Source organism: Nerophis ophidion, linkage group LG22, assembly GCF_033978795.1.
Source record: "Nerophis ophidion isolate RoL-2023_Sa linkage group LG22, RoL_Noph_v1.0, whole genome shotgun sequence".
NCBI classification, from domain to species: Eukaryota; Metazoa; Chordata; class Actinopteri; order Syngnathiformes; family Syngnathidae; genus Nerophis; species Nerophis ophidion.
Window position 1 is genome coordinate 25,259,757 of NC_084632.1, and position 26,945 is coordinate 25,286,701.

Sequence of the window (26,945 nt, forward strand, 5' to 3'; positions counted from 1 at the left end):
AACTACTCTAAGTGAAAATGGCTTGAAGCACAGGCTCCAAAATCTGATTCACCAAATCAATTTTTTTTTTTTTGCCCTCAAATGACACAGAATGGATCTTTTTTTTTTCCAGTCAAAACGCTTTTAAAAGTTTCAAATCAGATTTTTCGCATTAGATTTGAGCCACATCATGAGGTAGTCCGAATCTGTTTGGCATTGGACTATTTGGCTATAGTCTAAACAGCAATGCGACCTGTTTGTGATTCATACAGTACGTCATATTTGGTCAAGCTACAAGAAAGATCAGTTAATAATACATAATGAGTGATACGTACAGTCAATACAAACACATTGGAGGCAGCCACCATAGTTGACATCTTCACACAAAAGTCAAATTATTTGTAATATGTTGTTCCAAAGCTAATGAGGATTTTAGAAAAGTGAGGCTAATATGTTTTTTGGGTCATTCTGTGTATTTATTTTTACATTTATGCGAGTTGGCCAGCTTACTGGTCACTAAATATTTGGAGCCAAAAATAAGCAGTAAAATTTGGTATCGAAAAAAAAGTGGTCATTATCAAAAAATGACATCAAAACAAGTTTTGACAACAAATAAATTAATGACATGTTTTCGATGCCAATTTTGCACACTTATTTTTGTCTTTGTGTGTTTTAAAAGTTTGATGATCAACTTTTTTCACTTTGGCTGCTCTATTTTTAAGCTTTTCTTAATTTTTTTCAGATTTGTTTCTTTTTTTACTGTTTCAAACTCATGCCAGTGGCTTGATATGGGGGGGGGCAGATGCCGGCAGGCAGGCCTTACCACAAGTTTTTTACTGGAAAAAGTTATACTACAATTAATCTTGCAGGTAAAACACCTTAGAAGAAGACAGGAGGACCTAGGGCGTCTAAATCAAGTTTTAAAAAGCTTCATATTATAAAATTATGAAGCAAAAGTAGTTGTTACATTTTTCTTAAGTAGGCCTGTGTGTGTTGATGTTGGCAGATCATCTCCTGCTCAGAGAGAAACGGTGTATATTGAAATATAATATAGTAAACTACTGTACTTGTATTACATTTTGACTACTTAATTCGTGAAGCACACTGGTTAACTTAGTTACTTTCAAAATTGATTTTACATATGCAGTAGATTTTTGCACTAAGAGGTTGTTAGAATATCTTTATTTATTGTAAATTTGTAATGTATTTTGCTTTAATTTACTGTTATTCTTGATGAGGGGAGGCATAAATCTCTTTACAAAGCAAGAAAAATGACTTTAAAACAATCATTTCTGAATGTTAGTTAAGGTACAATTTATGGAAGATTTATTATATGACTGCTTTATTAGTTAATTTTTAAATAAATTGTAATATGGTCGTCAACCATCAGCTTTGCTCACTTCATAATGATGTACTGTAGTTGGATGTCCCCTCAGAAACATGCTGGAGAAAATCCAGATGTTTAAAAAAAAAAGACAGAATTACATACAGTAACATTACACAGTATTACTTAGATATTATTTTTAAAGATGTTTTTAATGCAATTGTTAATAGAAAGGTTTTTTTTTTAATTAATTTGAAATAATCCCTCAGCTGTACAATATAGCAGTTAATATTTTTTGCAAATAGTTGTACTTTCAAATGCACCTGTAACAAGTATGCGGAATACAATTTACTATAGCTGAAAGTATTCCTCTATTTTATACTTTATGCAAATAAGGCAGGAAATGAATGGCCACAGCGGTAGTTTCAACACATTTTTCAATCATTTATAAAAATACTTGACAATACAAGACATACAATATGACAAGAGTCAACCTATTTAGGTCTAAAAATAGTAAGAAAAAGGGTGTATAACTTTACTTCGAAATGCTGAAAAAAACCTGTGTATTAAGTTTTCTATACAGCTTAGATATGAAGCTCTCTCTTGAGGGAATAAGAGGATGAACCGCCAGAGGTTGCCCAACATTATGATTGTTGAAGTCTCATATTTTAACACAAATTTAGATTACTCATGTCACACCGAGCTTTACATGATTTAAATTAATAAATACAGCTATAATTATATTTTGTATCTGCTTTTTTTCAATCCATGTATAAATGTAACACAGCATTGCTCCAGACGGAGTTTAGCTATATATCATGGCTATATCGAGACAAACATAGATCATTTAAAAATGCATATTCCATTTCTGTACCACTTACATTCCATCTTCAAAGTGTGGCTAGGTTAACACAAAATAATCATATAACTTATACTTGATTTAGAGCCCCTTGGCCATCTGGTCGTCTTCTCCGGTGTTTACCTGCAATCCCAAGCCTAGTAAAACGGCATCCGGGGAAACTTGTAAGATCCGCCCACAGGCACCTGCCCCCCATGTCCAATCAAAGCCATTAGTTTGAAACCGGGGGAAAAAAAAAAAGAAGCGAAACCAAAAAACAAAAGAAACCGTAAAAAAGTGAAGCGAATATGAAAAAAAAAAAACTTCTATACAAAAACCATTAAAACACACAAAAACAGTAAAAGTGTACAAAATATGACTATTGGTATCGAAAACGTGTCATAATTCAAATATCCACCCCAAAATTGTCTTTTTTCAATGTTTGGATTAATTTGTTGCCAAAACTTGTTTTGCTTCAAATACAACTTATCTACAATGTCATTTTTTTTTCAATACCAAATCTTACTGGAAATGTTCTGGCTCCAAGTAAACACTGCATGAAAGTATATAGCTGAGTGTATCTAATACAGTCGCAAAAATGATACTTTGACAAAATAAAAGCATGTTTCATTGTAAGTTTATGAGCTGGAGTATGTTTAAAACTATATTTAGACCTATTATTATGGTTTATTTTGCCAGGAAATCTTACCTCAGAACCAACGCAACGCATGCTTCCCGGCACAGCCGCACACAATCATGGCACCTCCATACTCTTTTTGTAAACGACTCTTGTACCTTATGTGTGACTGCCATCTATTGGTCACACTTATTACAGCATGTACTAAATAAAATTGCTGTGAGGTCAGTAAGTACATCCAGAATTCATACGTACATTAGGCGCACCAGGTTATAAGGTGCACTGTCGATTTTTGAGAAAATCAATCAATCAATCAATCAATCAATGTTTATTTATATAGCCCCAAATCACAAATGTCTCAAAGGACTGCACAAATCATTACGACTACAACATCCTTGAAAGAACCCACAAATGAAAGGATTTTAAGCGTGCCTTTTAGTTCGGAAAATACGGTAACTCTTTGCAGGACAGTTGACTTTGTTTCGCCTCGTTTTACATATGCTTTCCATGACAAGAAAATTGGTCACTAATTTTTCAGGTTTTCACAGGCACGAGAGAACCCTGCTTTAATTTATAAATAAAGTTATGTCCAAATTATGCATATCTTGTCTATGGATAAAACAAAAAAAGGCTGGAAATAACAATTTGCATGCCATTTCCATTCATTTAAAATCAAATACAAATAATTGATACAACACTAAATTGAATCATATATGAAAAGAAGCACAAATAATTATAAACCTATTTAATTGAACTCCCGTTGACACTTTTTAACTGAGAAGACCACTAAGGCCATATTTGTATTCCATAACAAACAACAAATGAGACCAGAAAGTATCAAAAGACTGTAAAACATTGTGTAATATTAATTACTTCCTACTCATTCTCAATACGAGCATAGCCATTTTTTCATGTAGAGCTAAATAAAGGGCCACAAAGCCTTCTAAAAGTTATTAAAACAAATGTTCAAAATTCAAACCAAAAATTATGAAAACGGGCAGTTTTTCCATTATCAACTCTGAAAAAAATGTGTTTAAATATTTTGTCTGCTCTGAGAGGCCATTACACTGCCAGTCTTCACAGATTTTACTCAGCAGGCCGAGACAATCCGCCTCTATAATTTAAAAACTAACTGGTAAAATATGATAATGACATATAATAATACGCTAGTAGGAGTCGCAATATACAGTATATGATGTGTGACAAGTCTGCAGTGACCTTTCCCGCTTTTGGTAAAACTTTGGGAAGGCGTTAGCAGGACAAAACAGAAGGTGACAGACATCAGAATACCACACGTCAACAGCACTGCCAACATGCTTGCAGGAGCCGCTCTGTGGACTTAGGACACAGGGATGGAATAGAGCGGGAGGTAGAGGGGGAAGTATTGTCTTGGCACTACAATACACAAGAAAGAAGAGTCATCACACTTGTTTGATTCTCTTGCTTTCTGTAACAATAGTTGTTGCAATTGGTGTGAACCGTCAGGAATGATATAATCACTTCCGCCACTTAGCAACATTTAATTTGAACCTGTTTCACGAGAAATCATTGTACTAGACAAACAGGTTACATCCCACTGATCATCCCGTAATGGTCAGTGATAATTGCATGTACAATATGCTGCATAAACAATAAAACTGATAAAATATATATTTTTTTTTACATTCACACTGACCGACCACATGAAAAATTTAAATATAATGTATTACTATTGTATGAAAATACATCAACATTATTGGCACTGCCCTTGTTTGGTTGATACAGTTGCGATCAAAAGTTTACAATAATGTCATGGCTGTCTTGAGTTTCCAATAATTTCTACAACTCTTATTTTTTTGTGATAGAGTGATTGGAGCACATACTTGTTGGTCACAAAAAACATTGATGAAGTTTGGTTCTTTTATGAATTTATTATGGGTCCACTGAAAATGTGACCAAATCTGCTGGGTCAAAAGTATACATAAAGCAATGTTAATATTTTGTTACATGTCCCTTCGCCAGTTTCACTACAATAAGGAGCTTTTGGTAGCCATCCACAAGCTTCTCGCAAGCTTCTGGTTGAATTTTGGACCACTCATCTTGACAAAATTGGTGCAGTTCAGCTAAATGTGTTGGTTCTCTGCAATGGACTTGTTTCTTCAGCATTAAAAGCGGAATTGTAGGGACCCACTGCCAAGTAAAGAGGAGGGTGTTACCCCCAACAATACATGGGCCCTGGAAGGAACATCTCCCCTGCGCTCCTCGACCACTGTTTGGGAGTAGACAAGCAGGAAAGGTCTAACATGATGTTTCTTCATTGCGCCCATTTGTAAAGGTGTTCTTTTTATTAGCCCGTTTACATGGTGTGCAAAACATCTTTCCATCTTCGTAAGTGAGCCATTTGCTGAAAAGTGGCTCCTGAAGCCACTTTTCAATGAAGCTTCGTTTCTTGGGTTTATGGCTCGCCATGATGAAAACAATAACACACGGGAGTCGTAATACCGGAAATGCAGTACTTGTGATTGATAAAACTTTAGGCAATGCAAAATTTGAAAAATTGTATCAGAAAGTCAGTGACTTTAAAGTCGACCAAAAAAACGCAATAAACAGGGATGGAAGTTTGACTCGATAAAAAAAACAAGTAAACCGGAGTTTTGACCCATAGATGGCAGGGCCGATGAAAATAAAGCACGGACCTCTGGAACTAGATAGATAAATAGATAGATAGATAGTACTTTATTGATTCCTTCAGGAGAGTTCCTTCAGGAAAATTAAAATTCCAGCAGCAGTGTACAGAGTTGAGATCAATTTAAAGAAAAAAGTAAAAAGTAAATAATGGGGGTTTAAAAGGAAACAAAATAGAGAAATATTACAAAAAGAATATAAACAATGGGAATAAAAATATAACAGTAAAATAGGAATATAACAAGACAAAGTAGGCAGTAGTGACCATGTTATGAAAACGTATTGCACTGTTAATGTTTTGCATCCCCTGTTTTCCTAATACCCCCCGTCCCCCGTCCCAGAGAGGAGTTGTACAGTCTAATGGCGTGTGGGACAAAGGAGTTCTTGAGTCTATCAGTCCTGCACTTGGGATGAAGCAGTCTAGCACTGAACAGGCTCCTCTGGCTACTGATAACGCTATGCAGAGGGTGACTGGCATCATCCAGGATGCTCACTAGTTTGTCCACAGTCCTCTTCTCTGCCACCATCACCAGTGACGACCTATGCGTCCTTTCTGATTTTTAATGCGTAAAAAGACACAAAAAGTGTGCAAATGCCAATATATGGCGTAAGTACACACACACAAAAAGTGTGCAAATGCCAATATATGGCGTAAGTACACACACACGCACGCACGCACGCACGCACAAGGTTACTGTTGTTTATCCATTATACAGGGCTTAATACCGGGGTAAAGTGGAATATACGTTAGGTCAGGAAAAACTACAGAGGCTATTTCATCCCTACAAGCCTGTTTTGCAGGTTTTCCTGCTTAGTTAAACCCCCATAAAGAACATTTATATTTATTTAAGTATTTTATCTATTTATTTATGTATATGTACATACATATAATGGATATATAATTAATATAATTATGACTGCATGGGTTTCCTACGGGGACTACGGCTTCCTCCCACCTCCAAAGACATGCACCTGGGGATAGGTTGATTGGCAACACTAAATTAGCCCTAGTTTGTGAATGTTAGTGTGAATGTCGTCTGTGTTGGCCCTGTGATGAGGCGGCGACTTGTCCAGGGTGTACACGGCCTTCCGCCCGAATGCAGCTGAGATAGGATCAAGCCACCACCGTGAGGGTAAAGCGGTAGAAAGTGGAATATACTTATTTAGCACACTAATTAACTGTCAATACAGGATTGAAAGTGTCAGAATGTGCTGAATAAGGAATCTCCCTCAATTACAGTCAAGTTATTGCAGCATTATTTTGAATGGATTTGCCTGAATATGAATTAAGTATATTTTCTGCATTTGAAGTTGGCGCAAAAATGTATGATTTTTTTCTGGCTATTCAAACTAATATTGAGATAGGCTCCAGCCACCACCGTGAGGGTAAAGCGGTAGAAAGTGGAATATACTTATTTAGCACATTAACTGTCAATACAGGATTAAAAGTGTCAGAATGTGCTGAAGAAGGAATCTCCCTCAATTACAGTCAAGTTATTGCAGCAGTATTTTGAATGGATTTGCCTGAATATGAATTAAGTATATTTTCTGCATTTGAAGTTGGCGCAAAAATTTAAGATTTTTTTCGGGCTATTCAAACTAATATTGAGATAGGCTCCAGCCACCACCGTGAGGGTAAAGCGGTAGAAAGTGGAATATACTTATTTAGCACATTAATTAACTGTCAATACAGGATTAAAGGTGTCAGAATGTGCTGAATAAGGAATCTCCCTTAATTACAGTCAAGTTATTGCAGCACTATTTTGAATGGATTTGCCTGAATATGAATCAAGTATATTTTCTGCATTTGAAGTTGGCGCAAAATTGTATGATTTTTTTCGGGCTATTCAAACTAATATTGAGATAGGCTCCAGCCACCACCATGAGGGTAAAGCGGTAGAAAGTGGAATATACTTATTTAGCACATTAATTAACTGTCAATACAGGATTAAAAGCGTCAGAATGTGCTGAATAAGGAATCCCCCTCAATTAAAGTCAAGTTATTGCAACATTATTTTGAATGGATTTGCCTGAAAATGAATAAAGTATATTTTCTGCATTTGAAGTTGGCGCAAAAATTTATGATTTTTTTCTGGCTATTCAAACTAATATTTATCAAAGTGACTATGCTGTAATTTCTGTGTAATCAACAAGTAAAGCTGCAGTCAAAAAGTGAAGTGAAAGGAGAAAATTGGCATCCAATTTGGGATCGGTTCCTCTTGTAAAGAGGAAAATGGAAAAGTCCAGTTATACAAGAGACCCAAAAAAGTTCATATTGTTGTTCGCACATTCACAAAGTAACGCGGCTTCCTGCCATCAAGTAATTAGATGCGTGTCAACTTCAACCCTAGTGTCCACTCAACTTTACTAAAAGCACCTTTGCGTAATTTAGGTCAAAAATTATTTCAGTAATGTTTTGATTGTTAAGATTTGCATTACTGGAAGAGTGAGAATATGGGGCAGGGAGGTGTCAGAGGTATGTATGCAAAAAATATACTGTTTGTATAGGAAGACAATGAAGGAAGAAAGAGAGAGGGAGAGAGAGAGGACAAGAGGGCATTGCTTTCATTCGCTGCGTGGTAGCTTGACAAATGTTAGCATGAGCCTCTAAAGCGCTGTGACAACCGCCTGCTGAGAGCACAGTCTTGCTAATGTGTCCTGGCATGCCAGCCCTGTAATCACACATTTACATATGCAATGACCTACATTTGCATGTCAGATCGCACACTGTCCGGCATGATTAACAGTGGGCACCTCCCCGTGTGGAGTCGCCTTGGGTGGCAGCAGAGGCCGTGCGAGGGCGGAAGAGAGGGCTGGAGGGAGGGCGTCTTTTTTGGCAGCCAAGGGGCCAGGCTGCCAGGCAGGATTATGTCAGCCAGCAGCCCCGGCATTAGACACTTCATTAGAGCTAATCTGTTTAGCAGTGGGCAGTGTATGTAAACTTCACAGGCCATTTGCGGCACCTCTGCGCCCCTGGCCTGGCCTTCAAAGGGCGGCCGAGCCACGGCTGACTGACAGGCCGTCTCATCCGCCGCACATGGGTGTCACACAATCAGGGGCTCCCAGCTGAAACAAGGGCCTGGCCGAGACACACTCACACATACGGAGAAGTCACAGGGAAATGACCCTTAGTGGCGCTGGGGGGACTGAAGAGATCAGGGGAGAGAGGGGTCGGACCGCTGCACACCAGGGCCCAAATTAGACTGTTCAAGTCTGTTAGACATGCACTCTTGCACCTGCATAGGTAGAAGCATTGTACTAGATTGCTTTTTCCTGCAAAATCACTTGGCTGATATCAGCTATTACCTCAGGCCTACAGTTCAAAATAAATGTAAACAAACACAATAAAACAACTTACGCTTTGTAGGAATGTGCTGATCAATCGGACAATTTTTATGAAAAAGTACGTGATTGCCATTGCAGATTATTGCTTCTTAAAGCCGATCACCTGTGGCTAACACTATTTAATTTTAGTCCCCCGGCTGACAAGAGCCTAGCAGTTAATTATGTCTCCCCACACATAGTGTGGAGTAGCTTCACTAACCTAATACAAATAATCCTCTCTATTTTGACGAATAAACATTTCTTCGCAGTTGAAGTATTTTTAAATATAATTAACACTGGAAGACTCAGCTAGTTTCAATTTACACCACGAAATAAGGGCTGGGTAAACTTTAAGTCGTCCAGGTGGATCCGTGTTACAGCAGAAAGTAAGCAGCTAAAATTAACAAATAGAGTAACAAGAGTCGAGAGACGATAATATAACAGCAACAGTTGGTGTGTCAGCATTGTTGTGGCAAAATTACACGACACATGAGAGGAAATAAAAATGGTGGTTTTGATACCAAGTAATATAACATGTATGATTAATACCAGAGTTATAGGTCAATATTTTTATGTTTTTCAAAAAAGGTCAGCGTTTATTTATTCATTTTTACAAATTCAGTGAATGATCGACTGGACAAAGAAGGACTTTGAGGGCACTAACCAAAAATAGTTTAAATTAGCAGTAGATAGTAGTTTTTGCTTTTGCTTAGTTACTATGCACTATTGACTTAGCTTTGCTCAAACAATTATATGTAGTAAACGAGGATAAGTATGTATTTGAAATACTTTTCTTATATAGTTACACTGTCAACAGCACTCACAGGGTTTCCCCTCCATGTAATTGATTGTGGTGGCCCACCATGACAAAATAAAAGCCGCCAGACCTTAAAAATGAATGGGGCTTTTTTATGCGAAAAAAATAAATTTAAAAAAGTATAAATGGATGTATATAGAGTGTGTAAGCACACTATTGACAAGTGATGCACAGAAAAGTCAGCCACTGAAAAAAAAAAATGTTTATTACTGAAACAGCGCTGCCGAAATCGGATATTGTGATGACGTAGGCAATATGCACAGAATTGTCTAGATCGGAGTCAGCATGTCTGCGATGTGGACGTACTTTAATATTTCTAAGATATACCCGTGGGAAGCGATCTACAAAATGTGCAGTCTGCAAATATTCAGTGGACTGTGGTGGCTTTTAAGGAGAAAAAAATGCCGTTTGAGCAGCAGCGCAAAGCAAGTCATGATGTGACGTCAGGCTCGCTGTTCACTGTGGACATCGAGCGACAGAATTAAAGATTCTTTAAGCACAAGTACAGTCTCTAATAACCCTATATGCTATATTTGTGGATAGTTGTTTTTAATAAAGATAAAGTGCCATGATTGGGTATAAAAGCAGCTTCCATGAAATGCTAAGTAATTCACAAACAGGGATGGGGTGAGGGTCACCACTTTGTAAGCAAATTGTCGAACAGTTTTAGAACAACATTTCACAACGAGCTATTGCAAGGAATTTAGGGATTTTACCATCTACGGTCCGTAAAATCATCAAAAAGTTCAGAGAATCTGGAGAAATCACTGCACGTAAGCGATGATAATACGAAATTTTGATCCCTAAGGCGGTACAGCATCAAAAACCGACATCAGTGTGTAAAGGATATCACCACATGGGCTCAGGAACATTTCATAAAACCACTGTCAGTAACTACAGTTGGTCGCTACATCTGTAAGTGCAAGTTAAAACTCTACTATGCAAAGCCAAACTCATTTAACAATATCCTGAAACGCCGCCGGATTGGCTGGGCCCGAGCTCACCTCAGATGGACTGATGCAAACTGGAAAGGTGTTCTGTGGTCTGACGAGTCCACTTTTCAAATTATATTTGGAAACAGAGGACGTGGTGTCCTCCAGAACAAAGAGGAAAATAACCATTCGGATTGTTATAGGCGCAAAGTTCAAAAGCCAGCATCTGTGATGTTATGGGGGTGCATAAGTGCCCAAGGCAAGGGTAACTTTCACATCTGTGAAGGCACCATTAATGCTGAAGGGTCCATACAGGTTTTGGAGCAACATATGTTGTCATCCAAGCAACGTTATTATGGACACCCCCTGCTTATTTCAGCAAGACAAGTGTTACAACAGCGTGGCTCCATAAAAAAAGAGTGAGGGTACTTTCCTGGCCCACCTGCAGTCCAGAACTGTCTCCCATCGAAAATATGTGGCGCATTATGAAGCGTAAAATACGACAGCGGAGACCCCGGACTGTTGAACAACTGAAGCTCTACATAAAACAAGAACGGTAAAGAATTCCACTTTCAAAGCTTCAACAAATAGTTTCCTCAGTTCCCAAACGTTTATTGAGTGTTGTTGAAAGAAAAGGTGATGTAACACAGTGGTGATCATGTCCTTTCCCAACTACTTTGGCACGTGTTGCAGCCATGAAATTCTAAGTTAATTATTATTTGCAAAAAAAAATTAAGTTTATGAGTTTGAACATCAAATATCTTGTATTTGCAGTGCATTCAATTGAATATGGGTTGAAAAGGATTTTCAAATCATTGTATTCCGTTTATATTTACATCTAACACAATTTCCCAACTCCTATGGAAACAAGGTTTGTATTACCCACGCTCTTCGTCAGGGAAACCCTGGCTCACAATAAACAAATTGAAAAATTGACAGTTTATACATGTGTTCGGTATCGATATATCTAACTGATGGATGATTGGGATCAGTGATGCTACCCACCTCTGATCGTTATAATTAATTTGTGTGTTTTTTCAGCTGTGCCAGCTATATTTATGTGCACTAATCTCATTTTGACAGTTGATGGGCACAAGGTGCATGGGAAATAAATTAAGTGGCAGCTAAGCATGGCATTATGGGTAGCGTCGGTGAAGGACAGTATGTCTTGGGTTAGAAAGGTGACACACAAACTGCCATGAGCAGCAGGGGGATGGGGAGAGACAGAGCGCTCATCAGAAGAAGTGTGATACAGGCTGACCAATAATGACGCCATTTCCAAACACAGCTGACAAGACACATGGAAGGTTGACGGGGTAAGGCGGAGACACGTGGGGGGAGTGGGGGCAGAAAGAGGGAGACAAGCAGCAGAGGGGGAGAGGGTTTGATCTGACAGCTCAGCAGTGCCAACGGCAGCCACAGAAAGGCCAATGGCAGCGGAGGGGGCAGACAGGCGGACATGGACACCCCAAACACATCCACGCCATGTTGGCTAGTTCAGAGAGAACACTGGCCCACTGCCCGAGTGGAAGCTGGATTCCTGTAAACCTTTAAGATGTGGGTGTACATTTTTTAACACATATGAAAAACTTATTCTAGAATCACAGCAAAACTTCCAGAGATATAAATAAATAAATACATAAAGCCTGTAAAATAAGTGAGTGCAGATTTCTGCCAAGGCTCATTAATCTCAGTTGGATCAGCACCAACATTTTACACATTTTTATATAGCTACTGTGTTTGCCTGTACCTTCTGGCTTCTGTCATCATAACAACAATGGTACCTTGGTTTTCATAAACCCTAATTTCGTATGATACGGTTTTCTGTGGTTCTGATCGGTATTATATACCGCCGAATCCAATACCGATCCTCCACGAGTGAGATCGGTTGATACCAAAACTCATACCAATCACATGTAGATGTACTGTACATTTTTCAATTTATTTATGGGCAGTGATATTGACGAGCTCCTTATTCTCTTTTGTTACATACAAATGTCTGTTCGAAACAAAGTCAACAGTACACAATAACTAATCAAAAGTAAGTAATACTTATATAGCGCTTTTGTACTTTTTTTTAGGAACTCAAAGCGCTTTAACACTATTTCCACATTCACCCATTCACACACACATTCACACACTAATGGCAGGAGCTGCCATGCAAGGCGCTAATTAGGACCCATCAGGAGCAAAAGTGAAGTGTCTTGCTCAAGGACACAGCGGATGTGACTAGGATGGTAGAAGGCGGGGATTGAACCAGGAACCCTCAGGTTGCTGGAACAGCCACTTTCCAAACCGAGCCACACTGTCCCCATCAAATAAGTAAGTAAGTAAGTAAGTAATTAAAATTGATATATAAAAGCGCTTTTCACAAATAAAATCACAAAGCGCTGTACAAAACATTAGGTAAAGTAAAAAAACAATTAAATTTAAAACAACAGGGGCAACATCATCAAAAAGATACAAAGTGGATCAAAAGCAAAAACTACTAAAGTAAAGCAAAAAATACTATCTACTACTCATTTAAATCATTTGGGTTTTGCACTCAAAGTCCTTCTATGTCCAGGGAAATATTCCCTGAATTTGAACTAGATCAATGATGCTCTTTATAAATGATATATTCATGTCTACATAATCATTTGAGGTCTTATTTGGACACTGATTCACAGTTTGTAATATTTCAATCCTGTCTACTTTATCAAGGGGCGGTATAGCTCGGTTGGTAGAGTGGCCATGCCAGCAACTTGAGGGTTCCAGGTTCGATCCCCGCTTCCGCCATTCTAGTCACTGTCTCCCGTTGTGTCCTTGGGCAAGACACTTTACCCACCTGCTCCCTGTGCCACCCACACTGATTTAAATGTAACATAGATATTGGGTTTCACTATGTAAAAAGTGCTTTAAGTCACGAGAGAAAAGCGTTGTATAAATATACTTCAATTTTTAGTATTCGTTTAGCTAAGGTCGGGCTGATGTTTAATAAGAAATTATTCAAATCAATCAAATTAATAAACTCATAAACTGACTAGCGCCATTTCACCAACCGAAATGCTAACATGAAAACAAAAGCCAATGTATTTCCCCATCAAGAAATACCATACCCCAATCTAAACACTTTGCTGTGTGAACAACTGATATATACAGTTGTGCACATCGAACCTACAAGCTGTGCTCTCTCAGCTTGAGTGATCGAGGATTACGACACAGAGGTGTTTTTAAAGTGCGTTCAATGACCCTTGAACAGAGATAGATGACCCAACGTCCACCAGAAAAATATATACCGGTATTAATAATAGATTTTTAATGACACACTTTGCATTTAAATAAATCTAAAAAAAACAGATAAAATACGAAGACAAAAACATTGATCAACAAAGCATAACAAACACAAAACATGCAAAATAGTGGGCTTTCAAACAGTGTGTCTATTGATTTTTTATTTTAAAAAAATGTACTTGGTCAAAAGATTTTAATGTGTGTGTGTGTGTGTGTGTGTGTGTGTGTGTGTGTGTGTGTGTGTGTGTGTGTGTGTGTGTGTGTGTGTGTGTGTGTGTGTGTGTGTGTGTGTGTATGAGTGCTTTTTCCGCGCATTCAAAAACACCACGATAATAACCATGATACTTTTGGTTATGATAACTGTAATATGAAATTTCCATATCGTGACATCCATACATGTACCAAACTACTGTAGTCAGGTTGCCCGTCTAGAATTCAGCCGACTCTAGTGTCAAAACGGAATCACCAGAATCGGGGAAACTCTTTCTTTTGTTAATCCAGTAAAACTGCAAAATAATTACCGTATTTTTCGGACTGTAAATCGCAGTTTTTTTCATAGTTTGGCCGGGGGTGCGACATATACTACGGAGCGACTTATGTGGGAAATTATTAACACATAACCGTAAAATATCAAATAATATTATTTATCTCATTCGCGGAAGAGACGTAGAGAATGTCAGCAATCGTCACACACACGTCAACCAATAGGAACTCGGCGGGGACAGGTCATGGCAGAAGTGCATTGTGGTTTCATGGAATTCTAACTGCTATATGCTACTGCCGTAGCTATTAAAGTGGATCATTTCATCGTTGGCGGTAACTTATAAAAACTGAGAAGGGCTTAACAAAAATGGCACCGAAAAGGAAATCATGTACTGCAGATTACAAGCTAGAGTGAAATATGCAGCAGAAAACGACAAGAGGAACCGGCGCATAACTTTGGAGTTGGCAGAGTTGTTTAGAAGCGACATCGAGGAAGAAGATTTCATGAGATTTATCGATTAGGAGTGACAGATTGTTTGGTAAACGTATAGCATAGCGCTGGGCGATATTGCCTTTTTTTAATACCGCGATATTTTTAGGCCATATCGCGATATACGATATATATTACGATATTTTGCCTAAGCCTTGAATGAACACTTGATGCATATAATCACAGCAGTATGATGATTCTATGTGTCTACATTAAAACATTCTTGTTCATACTGCACTAATATATGCTACTTTTAAACTTTCATGCAGAGAAGGAAATCACAACTAAGTCAATTTACCAAAACTGTATTTATTAAAGTTATTAGCAGGTGACTTTTCAAATGATGCTACATATTAGCAGCAATGGTAATTTTGGTAGCAACGCTTGTGCCCCACACACGACAAATTAAAGTTGTCTATTCGACATATTCCGGCTTGAAGCCGAACCACCGCCAGACGATGGACCCCGTGCTGTTTTTCTTGGGAATTAGTTCTTCCTTCATTTGTTACGAGATCCGCACCTTCTTTCTCCGCAACTACCCGCTAGCATCACAGCTAACGTTAGCCACGCCGCGACCTCTCCGCTTGGCGAGGGCGTATACGTATGACGTGACAGTAAGTGACGTATGAACGTGCGCCTGCTTGTTTGTGAGGAGACACAGGAAAGAGGAGAGTGTAATGCCCGCAGCTGCGTGAGAACGTCTATTTGAATATTACGATAAAGTTATTTTCTATATCGCACAGAGACAAACCCGCGATATATATCGTATATCGATATATCGCCCAGCCCTAGTATAGCATGTTCTATATGTTGTAGTTATTTGAATGACACTTATCATAATATGTTACGTTGTTTTTTTTCCTTCTTTATTATGCATTTTTTGCCGGTGCGACGTATACTTTGAAACGATTTATAATCCGAAAGATACTGTAACCATGTTGCCAATTGAGGTTGTGAATAAAAAAAATGAAAAATACTGTTGAATTCAAGAAAAAATTTGTAGCAAAGTAGGAAGCTTGTGTCCACTTGGCTCTCCTTTCTCCATCTTCACTCATCGCTGTCCTCGCCAACAAGAGTCTTCAATTAAGGTAAGAGTGGGCTTAACTGTTGTTTTACTCCTTTTAAAATAAAAAGTAAAATAAAATAAAAAAGTACCAATGATTGTCTCTCACACACACACTAGGTGTGGTGAAATTACTCTCTGCATTTGACCCATCCCCATGTTCACACCCTGGGAGGTGAGGGGAACAGTGAGGAGCAGCAGTGGTCGTGCTCAGGAATCATTTTGGTGATTTTATTTGTAATTTATTTGTAATTTTATTTGTAATTTGATTGTAGCTAAGACAGGCACCAGCGCCCCCCGTGACCCCAAAAGAGAATAAGCGGTAGAAAATGGATGGATGTATTTGACATTTTTTTCTGCATGTAAAACTATAATTATTCTCTACTGGTTTGTGTTAATATTTTTGGGTGTCTTGAATGGAATATTTTCATTTACATTGATTTTAATGGAACATGCTTTTTTGTCGAGGCTTCTGGAACGGATTAAATCTGAGGTACCTCTGTAATGTATTATTCAATGGGGAATTGAGATTTTGTGCTTAAAGGCATGATTGAATTGTATTTATATAGAACCATGTCCCACCACTACATGTTTTTCACACATTGTTAGGAAGGAGTGCTTGCGCATTCCTATTAACATTAGATATAATCAAAATAACTACTTTAGACAGCGTAAAAACTTTCAGATTTATTGCAGCATAAACCTATTATTTTACATTGTAAAAAAAGGTCCATAATATATGTTCAGATTAACATGCATGACAGTGAGGACTACAGAAAGAGACAGTGACTGGCAGGCAGAAGGGCTCACACCCACTCTCACCCATCACCAGCCCCCTTGAGCACGGCACCATGCAATATTCATCCTAAGCCAGTCAGCCAGTGAACCAACCAGGCAGCCAAAAACGCCAGGATTCAGCCTAAAGGTGCTTCACGTTCGCCTCGCAAAAGCCACTCTGCAAATACGCCGCTCTGTCTCGCGCTTACGGATGGATCCGTGTCTGTCAAAATCTGTAGCCACGATCAAAATCTCATTGGAAATGGGGAGAGGAGGGGCTCCTCAACCTTGCTGCTCACATGAAGAGCAAATGCGCCATTAAAAATGCACATCTTACCAGCTCATCTCGTTTACCTTATGCATATGCATTATACCTCCGGGACTCGGAGAAACTATGCTCTATTGCAAGAAATACAGAATATCCTTCACTGCATATAAAATGTAGATTACTTCAGGAAGATAGGGCCCCCCGCCCGCACCCCCTTGTGCTGCCAAAAATGCCAGACTGAGCACACCTTGAGAAATTGCAAAACATGACGACTTGTTGAAATGGAGGCTAAAAACCAATCTAATCGGATTCTGAAACTCCAACAAATTTTAAAATCCGTTCACATGCACTCTGACAGTAGAAATAAAAGAAAGGCAAGGAAGCAAAATAAAATTAGCACAAAGTGTAGGACTCGAGTCAATAACCATGAAAAACACTATAAATAGTTTGAAAAACAGTGGGAAGAAAATCATTAAGCCTAAAAAAGAACATAATCAACAACTGGGGGATCCGCAGAAGATCTGGTGTTTGTGTGTATGGGGGGTTGCTTAAAGTCAAATTAATCATTAGAGCTTTTAGCAGAGTTTCTTATGTGTGCAACCCAATTATCCTTAATTTTACAATTATGAAACTTAGAATAAATTAACTCCCTTGGCAATTCTAGTGGTAATGTTCTAATGCCCTTGCATACACAAGGAGAACAACAAGCAAGGCCTATTTTTAGTGTTGTTTCTTTTTTAACAAACAAAAAAACATCCACATTTACTCTGGGGCATATGGATGAACTCCTTGTTTAAAGTCTATTCAAAAGTTATAGAGGCAAAAGCATCCTTCTGAAAAAAAAAAAAAAAATCAATAGACCTGATGTTGAAGGACGATATTAAAATCCGACCAACCTCTGCTATGAGGCAAACCTCGGTTTATCGAGCCAAGAGAAGCATGTAGAGAGAAACAGCTCTGCCATCCACCAGCATTCTGATCAATAAAAACAATCCTGCATTGGTCTACTGCTGTGCTTCTCATATACTCACCATAATAATCGGAAGCAAGGTTGAAAGAAAATAGGAAATTACAGAATGCAGGAAAAATTTTTTTTTAAATGTTTGAGAAAAGAAGCAGAACAAATGTTTTAACCTACAGTGTGTATTTTTAAACAGAGGGTAGAATATTCAATTGATTGTTGCTGGGATAGGTGTCGCGATACAACTTTTTCACTTTTGCTACGATACAGATATTGGAGCCTTGAGAATTGGTCAACAACTGATTCTGGAAAAAAAATCTAAACATATGTCAAAAATCTGACCTTTAACGACAACTGGATAACAAAGTGCGGTGCGCCGTCTTCAGTAATGCGGACGTTGTATCGATCCGTTGTGGTGAAGACAGAGCTGAGCCAGAAGGCAAAGCTCTCAATTTACCGGTCGATCTACGTTCCCATCCTAACCTATGGTCATGCGCTTTGGGTCATGACTGAAAGAACAAGATCACGGGTACAAGCGGCCAAAATTAGTTTCCTCCGCCGTGTGGCGGGGCTCTCCCTTAGAGAAAGAGTGAGAAGTTCTGTTATCCGGGAGGAGCTCAAAGTAAAGCCGCTGCTCCTCCACATCGAGAGGAGCCAGATGAGGTGGTTCGGGCATCTGGTCAGGATGCCACCCGAACGCTTCCCTAAGGAGGTGTTTAGGGCATGTCCAACTGGTAAGAGGCCACGGGGACGACCCAGGACACGTTGGGAAGACTATGTCTCACGGCTGGCCTGGGAACGCCTCGGGATCCCCCAGGAAGAGCTGGACAAAGTGGCTGGGGAGAGGAAAGTCTGGGCTTTCCTGCTTAGGCTGCTGCCCCCGTGACACGACCTCAGATAAGCGGAAGAAGATGGATGGATGGATAACAAAGTAGTGAAGTGAAGTGAATTATATTTATATAGCGCTTTTTCTCTAGTGACTCAAAGCATTTTACATAGTGAAACCCCAATATCTAATTTTTACATTTAAACCAGTGTGGGTGGCGGTGGCAGAGGGGTTAGTGCATCTGCCTCACAATACAAAGGTCCTGCAGTCCTGGGTTCAAATCCAGGCTCGGGATCTTTCTGTGTGGAGTTTGCATGTTCTCCCCGTGAATGCGTGGGTTCCCTCCGGGTACTCCGGCTTCCTCCCACCTCCAAAGACATGCACCTGGGGATAGGTTGATTGGCAACACTAAATTGGCCCTAGTGTGCGAATGTGAGTGTGAGTGTTGTCTGTCTATCTGTGTTGGCCCTGCGATGAGGCGGCGACTTGTCCAGGGTGTACCCCGCCTTCCGCCCGATTGTAGCTGAGATAGGCGCCAGCGCCCCCCGCGACCCCGAAAGGGAATAAGCGGTAGAAAATGGATGGATGGATGGACAGTGTGGGTGGCACTGGGAGCAGGTGGGTAAAGTGTCTTGCCCAAGGACACAACAGCAGTGACTAGGATGGCGGAAGCGGGGATTGAACCTGCAAGTTGCTGGCACGGCGGCTCTACCAACCGAGCTATACTGCCCCAGTATGAATGTTCTACCTCGGCAGGTGCTCAAGTCATTGTTTTTGGACCTTTTAAGTAACAGACACATTGATCTACACAAGCAGCAACAATGGTAGAAATCCCAACGTGCAAGCGTCATCACGAAACTTGGTCAAACATTTGTAAGTAAATATTATTTTAGTTAGTTTATAAAGATAATTATTTTGTTTTGTATCGAAATTGCTGACTCCTTGATGCCTTTTGTATTGATGGTTGTGTTTTTTTTGTCTGAGAGTAACGGTCAAACCTCATTTAATACATGTAGTGCTAAATTTGACCTTGAGAGGGCGACAACACTAATAGTGATAAGTCACATAGAGTTTTGATTGCTTGATTGACTGATTGAAACTTGTATTAGTAGATTGCACAGTACAGTACATATTCCATACAATTGACTAATAAATGGTAACACCCGAATACATTTTTCAACTTGTTTAAGTCGGGAAATCAATTCATGGTAATGAATCAGAGTTGTGTTAATGTGGTTTCTGTATGTGTAAACATTTGAAGTTTGTGTGAATATAATAACGCTAAACCCTCTATTTTATTCAAGTAAAATACAAAATGGACGTTATACTTGTTATGTTTATTTTATGTTTATATAAATGGATGGATGGATGGATGGATTTTCAGTCTTATGTTCCAAATGAAGGAAAAAAGAGTAAAGAAATAAAAATAAGGAAGGAAAATCATTTAAAAGAATGAACATCAATCCTCTGAAAAAAAACTAGAGCTTCTTTTTCTTCACACTGTTAACTAGTTGCACATGCTGAAAACGGGTAGCGAGGGCAGAATAATTAATTTATTGACAGTGCAGTGTGATAGCCAAAGTGTTTACTTTGTAAATAAGTAAACGCAGTCTCAAAGATATCTAACCTGCGGAGGCACTTTCTGAAGTAACATTTACATTGGCCTCTTGAAACTGCGGCCCTCTTCATTATGTAGCTAAATAGCCCTGGCTTATGTTACCATAAGTGGTTTGCTAGAACACATCATTGTCAAATATCTATCCTCACATTCACTGAGCACAGTATATTAAATAAAAATTGCTTGTCGGATGAAGAAATTAGCCTGGCGTTCAGGCTTGTTACTCACTGTTGTTTCGTACACACTCACACCCGTGGAGCACGTACACACATACAAAAGCAGTGCCAGAGAAGCACCTACTGTATCAATTTACATACATGTTGTTGTTACGATTGGCCTTACATTCAATAATAAATGACTTTAGTGGATGAATTGACAAAATTTTGGCATTGGTACCGATAGCAATATGTATTTTGACACTTTAAAAAAGAAAAAAAAATTAATTGTTGGCTTTATTTTAACAGAAAATATTAAGATACATTAATCATACGTGTCTTTATGTTCTCAAGGAACAATTTTAGAAGATATAAATTAAAATTAAAAGAAATTAAATAGAAGGCTTTTCTTATTGTACTCAATAACATTTTCCATTGTATTAAATGTTATAATTTTTGGTTGTCAATCTTGGTGTTTAAGACAAATACAATATTAAGTAAATACTAAAAAAAACACTATGGTTAAAACTGCACAGATAGGACATTTAGAAGGTAAAACTAATTGTAGGAATTTGTTACAAAATCAGTACATCCACAAGCAGTAGTTTACTTTATATAGGTGGTTTTGATTCCGCTAATATGCTACCCTCTTTATTAACCAGCAGAATTGCTGTTTCTGCAAGTCTTCTTATTCTGTCTCCACAATGTTTTTGCTTGTAAGCGCTCTGTCTGTATTGACTCACTCAACATGCGCCTCGGCTCATAATACCAGTACTTGCTGCAGCGCACCAGCATGCGCATGAAAAAAAGTACCAGTATTTTTCAAAGGCAGCATAGTAGAGCTAGACGAAGTGGCTGGAGAGAGGGAAGTCTGGGCTTCCCTGCTTAGGCTGCTGCCCCCGCGACCCGACCTCGGATAAGCGGAAGATGATGGATGGATGGATGGATGGATGGATTGTACCGTGGTACTTTAGTAGTACTCGTATACCGTATAACCCTGTTGGAAAGTTTGTATTTGTGAGTAATGTGCAACTACACAATTATATAATACTTGTTTTTACTGTATTGACAAATGTCATGTTTTAGACTGCAAAACTGTTCAATTAAAGACACTGATTACATATGTCTAGCTTGTGTGCTATTGTGTGTTTAGCTGTTGTGGACCTGCTAGCTCCAAGTAGCCTGTAGCCTACCATATTTACCGTTTGTAAATTACTTCACTAAAATAACAGACAAATCCTGTGTGCTTCTTAGAGGACATACTGTCAACTGGCTGTCCAGTTTTGCAAAAGTAATATCAGGCATTATTTACACATAATAAAAACAACAAAAATCTGCATTTACAACACTGATAATGTCTAACTTTTATAGACACTCTCAAACAAGTATTAATAGACAATTCTGTTGGTCTTTAATTGCTATGTGAAAAAGCATTGTAACATACGACGATACCTTACTGATACATTGACTTTTCTTTGAAAGGTTAATCATAAAATCAACATCACGTATAGGGCTGGACAATATATCGATATACTCGATATATCGCGGGTTGGTCTCTGTGCGCTATAGAAAATGACTATATTGTGATATTTGAGTATATGTTCTCACACAGTTGCTTTTAGCTGCAGGCATTAAACTTCTCCCTCTTTCTTGTCTCTCCTTCTCACAGAGACTTAAAACAAGCGCACCTTCTTACATACATCACGTGTGCAACGTCACACGCCCTCCCCGAGCATAGAGGTAGCGACATGGGTAACATTAGCTTTGATGCTAACGGTGTGTCGCAAGTGGTAATACGAAAGAGAGAAGGTAACAAATGAAGGAAGAATTAATTTCCAAGAAAAACAGCACGGGGTGCATCGTCTGACAGTGCTTTGGCTTAGAGCAGGAACATGTTGAACAATTATGCGGCAAAAGCGCTGCTACAAAAAGTAAGCACTGCCAATTTGTAGCATCATTTGAAAAGTCACTCGCTCCAGAATGAAGAGTGCTTCAAACTGTGCATGTCAACCTCTTCGTTCGGTGCCACACCCACAAAATGCCGAAGCAACTATTTTCACATCAACACCCTAGGACATATGCTAGTTGATATGCAGCTCATTTTTATGTGACACTTAATGAAATAGCTTCACGGTGGCAGAGGGGTTATTGCGTCTGCCTCACAATACGAAGTTCCTGTAGTCCTGGGTTCAAATCCAGGCTCGGGATCTTTCTGTGTGGAGTTTGCATGTTCTCCCCGTGAATGCGTGGGTTCCCTCCGGGTACTCCGGCTTCCTCCCACTTCCAAAGACATGCACCTGGGGATAGGTTGATTGGCAACACTAAATTGGCCCTAGTGTGTGAATGTGAGTGTGAATGTTGTTTGTCTATCTGTGTTGGCCCTGCGATGAGGTGGCGACTTGTCCAGGGTGTACCCCGCCTTCCGCCCGATTGTAGCTGAGATAGGCGCCAGCGCCCCCCGCGACCCCAAAAGTGAATAAGCGGTAGAAAATGGATGGACTTAATGAAATATCTTTTGTGACATCATGCACAAAAGAGCACTTTATTTGTTTTTAAAAATTGTCTCTGACAATCTTGCACTTCCTGTTTTGAAATGACATGAATGTTTGTGCCACTGCTTAATAACTGTTTAATAAATATAATTTGGTCAATTGACTTAGTTGTGATTTCCCTTTCTGCATGAAAGTTTAAAATTAGGATGTATATTAATGCAGTATGAACAAGAATGTTTTAATTCAGACACATAGAATTATCATACTGCTGTGTTTAGATGTATCAACTGTTCATTCAAGGCTAAGGCAAAATATCGAAATATATATTGCGTATCGTGATATGGCCTAAAAATATCAAGATATTAAAAAAAGGCCATATCGCCCAGCCCTAATCACGTATCAATGCATGAGCTTGCAAAGTTATCCACAAAAAGAAAGTATCAGGCCTATGCATAACATTAATTTCTAAGCCAAAATGTCTGCATGGGGTATCTACCTGGGGCTGAAACACTGGCACGGCTGCTTGCTGTCCTTGAGGTTGAGTGTCCATATCCATGGTGTTAAGGGCTTGAATCCTTCCGCACCTGTCTGAAGATAAAAAAACACAAAATAAAAACTTCTGGATAGCAAATACAACAGCGTTAGACAAAACACATTCCAAAGTTATTCATCACCGGATCATTTTTCAAGGCAAATAATTTAAATCTAATACCAACTGAGGTGTTTGCAGAGGCAAACTCTCACATTAGGCAACCGAATGTGGTGTGTGTCCAGTTTCAACAAATTGTATCCAGTGTCACATCTGTGAATTAGACACTGTCTGCATGGAGCCCTCTCACGTTGCACGCAACGAGTGGAGCTAATCTCATCTGCAAAAAGTGGAGATAATAACACTCCATCTACTTGGCTTTCCTCCAAGGATCCTTTTACAGGAATTTCTTGCTACATGAACATTTAAGCAGCTTCACTTGGGTTTTCTTTTTTTTTTCGAGGAAAAAAGGTCATCCAGAGGTGAGTGCACTGGATATGAGTGTAAGCCACGATGCTGCATAATTGCATCTTCTGGCATGTTGCCTAGAAAGAAGTTAATTGCTAAAGATGCTTGGCCACCAGTTGGTGGTCTTAATAGCATAAAGCACGCTTCCAACAGATATCACCACAATATTACATGTTACCCGAATTAATGGTTTAGCCAATCCTTTTAATGAGCATATGTTCCAACTTGGGCTGTCATTGATTTTGACTGCACATACTCCCTACAAATACCTGAAAGGCGAGGCATGTTTCTATATGGTCACTGATCAGGTCAAAAGTACAAAGATGGGTGAGAAGACTCCAGATACCAACCAAGATATCCTGTCTGTTTTGAGTTGAATACCAGGGAGAAGTAGTGGGTTTTCAGTCTGGACCTAAACAGGTTGAAGGACTGGGAAGATAATAGAGAGGAAGTCTATACCACAGTTCAGGAGTCTCCAATAACTAGGCTCGGTCTCCTCTGGTTCTGATCTTGGCTTTGCACACAGCTGCAGACCTCCGAGCTGAGTGGAGAGTACGGCTGCAGCAGCTCTATCAAGTTAGGGCTGGCTTTATTTGACTCCTCCTGTTCTACTTTAAAGAAATTTCCACTCATCTTCCTGACTTTTTTTAATAGGAAGTCCCGGAAGGACGGTTGAAGGGGGGATCTTTTTAAATAGAAAAAGACTAAATACATCAAGTTGAAACCCAGCATGCCCAACCACTTCACTTTACTTCACAATACATTCATGCACATAATAAAGACGGGTCAGAAGGAAAGTACCGTATTTTTCCGACCATAGAGCACTTCGGATTATAAGGTGCATTGCAGATGAGCAGATGTATTCATGTCTATTTTTACACAAAAGCCACATCTGATAATAAGGTGCATTAAAGGGGTCATACTATGATTTTTTTCTACATTTACAACACTTCATTGTGGTCTTCATCAGTGGTCCCCCAACCACCGGGCTCGATTAGTACCGGGCCGCAGAATAATTTGTTATTAATTTATTTATTTTTTTAATAAATGTTTTTTTTCTTTTTTTCATTTTTATTAAAAACAACATAAAAAACAAAAGATACCTCGCTTTTTCATGACAAAATCCTCCCTTTTTCAAGACAAAGAAAAAAAAAGTATATATGGATAATCGGCTGGCGTCAATTGAACAAGCGTCATCCTGCAGTCCACGCATATCTCTTATGTGTGACTGTCATTTACTGGTCACACTAATTATAACACTATGTACAAACCCCGTTTCCATATGAGTTGGGAAATTGTGTTAGATGTAAATATAAATGGAATACAATGATTTGCAAATCTTTTTCAACTCATATCTAATTGAATGCACTACAAAGACAAGATATTTGAAGTTCAAACTCATAAACTTTTTTTTTTTTTGCAAATAATAATTAACTTAGAATTTCATGGCTGCAACACGTGCCAAAGTAGTTGGGAAAGGGCATGTTCACCACTGTGTAACATCACCTTTTCTTTTAACAACACTCAATAAACGTTTGGGAACTGAGGAAACTAATTGTTGAAGCTTTGAAAGTGGAATTCTTTCCCATTCTTGTTTTATGTAGAGCTTCAGTCGTTCAACAGTCTGGGGTCTCCGCTGTCGTATTTTACGCTTCATTATGGGCCACACATTTTCGATGGGAGACAGGTCTGGACTGCAGGCGGGCCAGGAAAGTACCCGCACTCTTTTTTTACGAAGCCACGCTGTTGTAACACGTACTGAATGTGGCTTGGCATTGTCTTGCTGAAATAAGCAGGGGCGTCCATGAAAAAGACGGCACTTCGATGGCAGTATATGTTGTTCCAAAACCTGTATGTACCTTTCAGGATTAATGGTGCCTTCATAGTTGTGTAAGTTACCCATGCTTTGGGCACTAAGGCCCCCCTATACCATCACAGATGCTGGCTTTTGAACTTTGCGTCAATAACAGTCTGGATGGTTCGCTTCCCCTTTGGTCAGGATGACACAATGTCGAATATTTCCAAAAACAATTTTAAATGTGGACTCGTCAGACCACAGAACACTTTTCAACTTTGCATCAGTCCATCTTTGATGATCTCGGGGCCAGAGAAGCCGGCGGCGTTTCTGGATGTTGTTGATAAATGTCTTTCGCTTTGCATAGTAGAGCTTTAACTTGCACTTAAATATGTAGCAACAAACTGTATTTAGTGACAGTGGTTTTCTGAAGTGTTCCTGAGCCCATGTGGTGATATCCTTTAGAGATTGATATCGTTTTTTGATACAGTGCCGTCTGAGGGATCGAAGGTCACAGTCATTCAATGTTGGTTTCCGGCCATGCCGCTTACGTGGAGTGATTTCTCCAGATTCTCTGAACCTTTTGATGATATTATGGACCGTAGGTGTTGGAATCCCTAAATTTCTTGAAATTGCACTTTGAGAAACGTTGTTCTTAAACTGTTTGGCTATTTGCTCACGCGGTTGTGGACAAAGGAGTGTACCTCGCACCATCCTTTCTTGTGAAAGACTGAGCATTTTTGGGGAAGCTGTTTTTATATATCCAATCATGGCATTCACCTGTTCCCAATTAGCCTGCACACCTGTGGGATGTTCCAAATAAGTGTTTGATGAGCATTCCTCAACTTTATCAGTATTTATTGCCACCTTTCCCAACTTTTTTGTCACATGTTGCTAGCATCAAATTCTAAAGTTAATGATCATTTGCAAAAAAAAATGTTTATCAGTTTAAACATCAAATATGTTGTCTTCGTAGCATGTTCAACTGAATAAGGGTTGAAAATGATTTGCAAATCATTGTATTCCGTTTATATTTACATCTAACACAATTTCTCAACTCAAATGGAAACAGGGTTTGTACCAAATAAAATTGCTTTTAGGTCTGCAAGCACAACCAGAATTCATACATATATTAGGCGCACCAGTTTACTGTATAAGGTGGACTGTTGCTTTTTGAGCAAACTAAATGATCTTAGGTGATCTTTTTAGTCTGAAAAATACGGTAATTAATG

At 39.0% G+C, this 26,945-nt stretch overlaps 1 protein-coding gene across 1 annotated transcript in view; it reads right to left on the reverse strand.

Annotated features, from left to right (window-relative positions):
- Positions 1–26,945, reverse strand: part of LOC133540729 (serine/threonine-protein kinase Nek7) — a 151,045-nt gene that overhangs the window by 75,859 nt on the left and 48,241 nt on the right. Inside the window, exon 2 of the mRNA XM_061883587.1 lies at positions 23,418–23,509. Coding sequence (XP_061739571.1) covers positions 23,418–23,477 — 60 coding nt within the window. The 5' untranslated portion in view covers positions 23,478–23,509. The remainder of the gene's footprint in view (positions 1–23,417; positions 23,510–26,945) is intronic.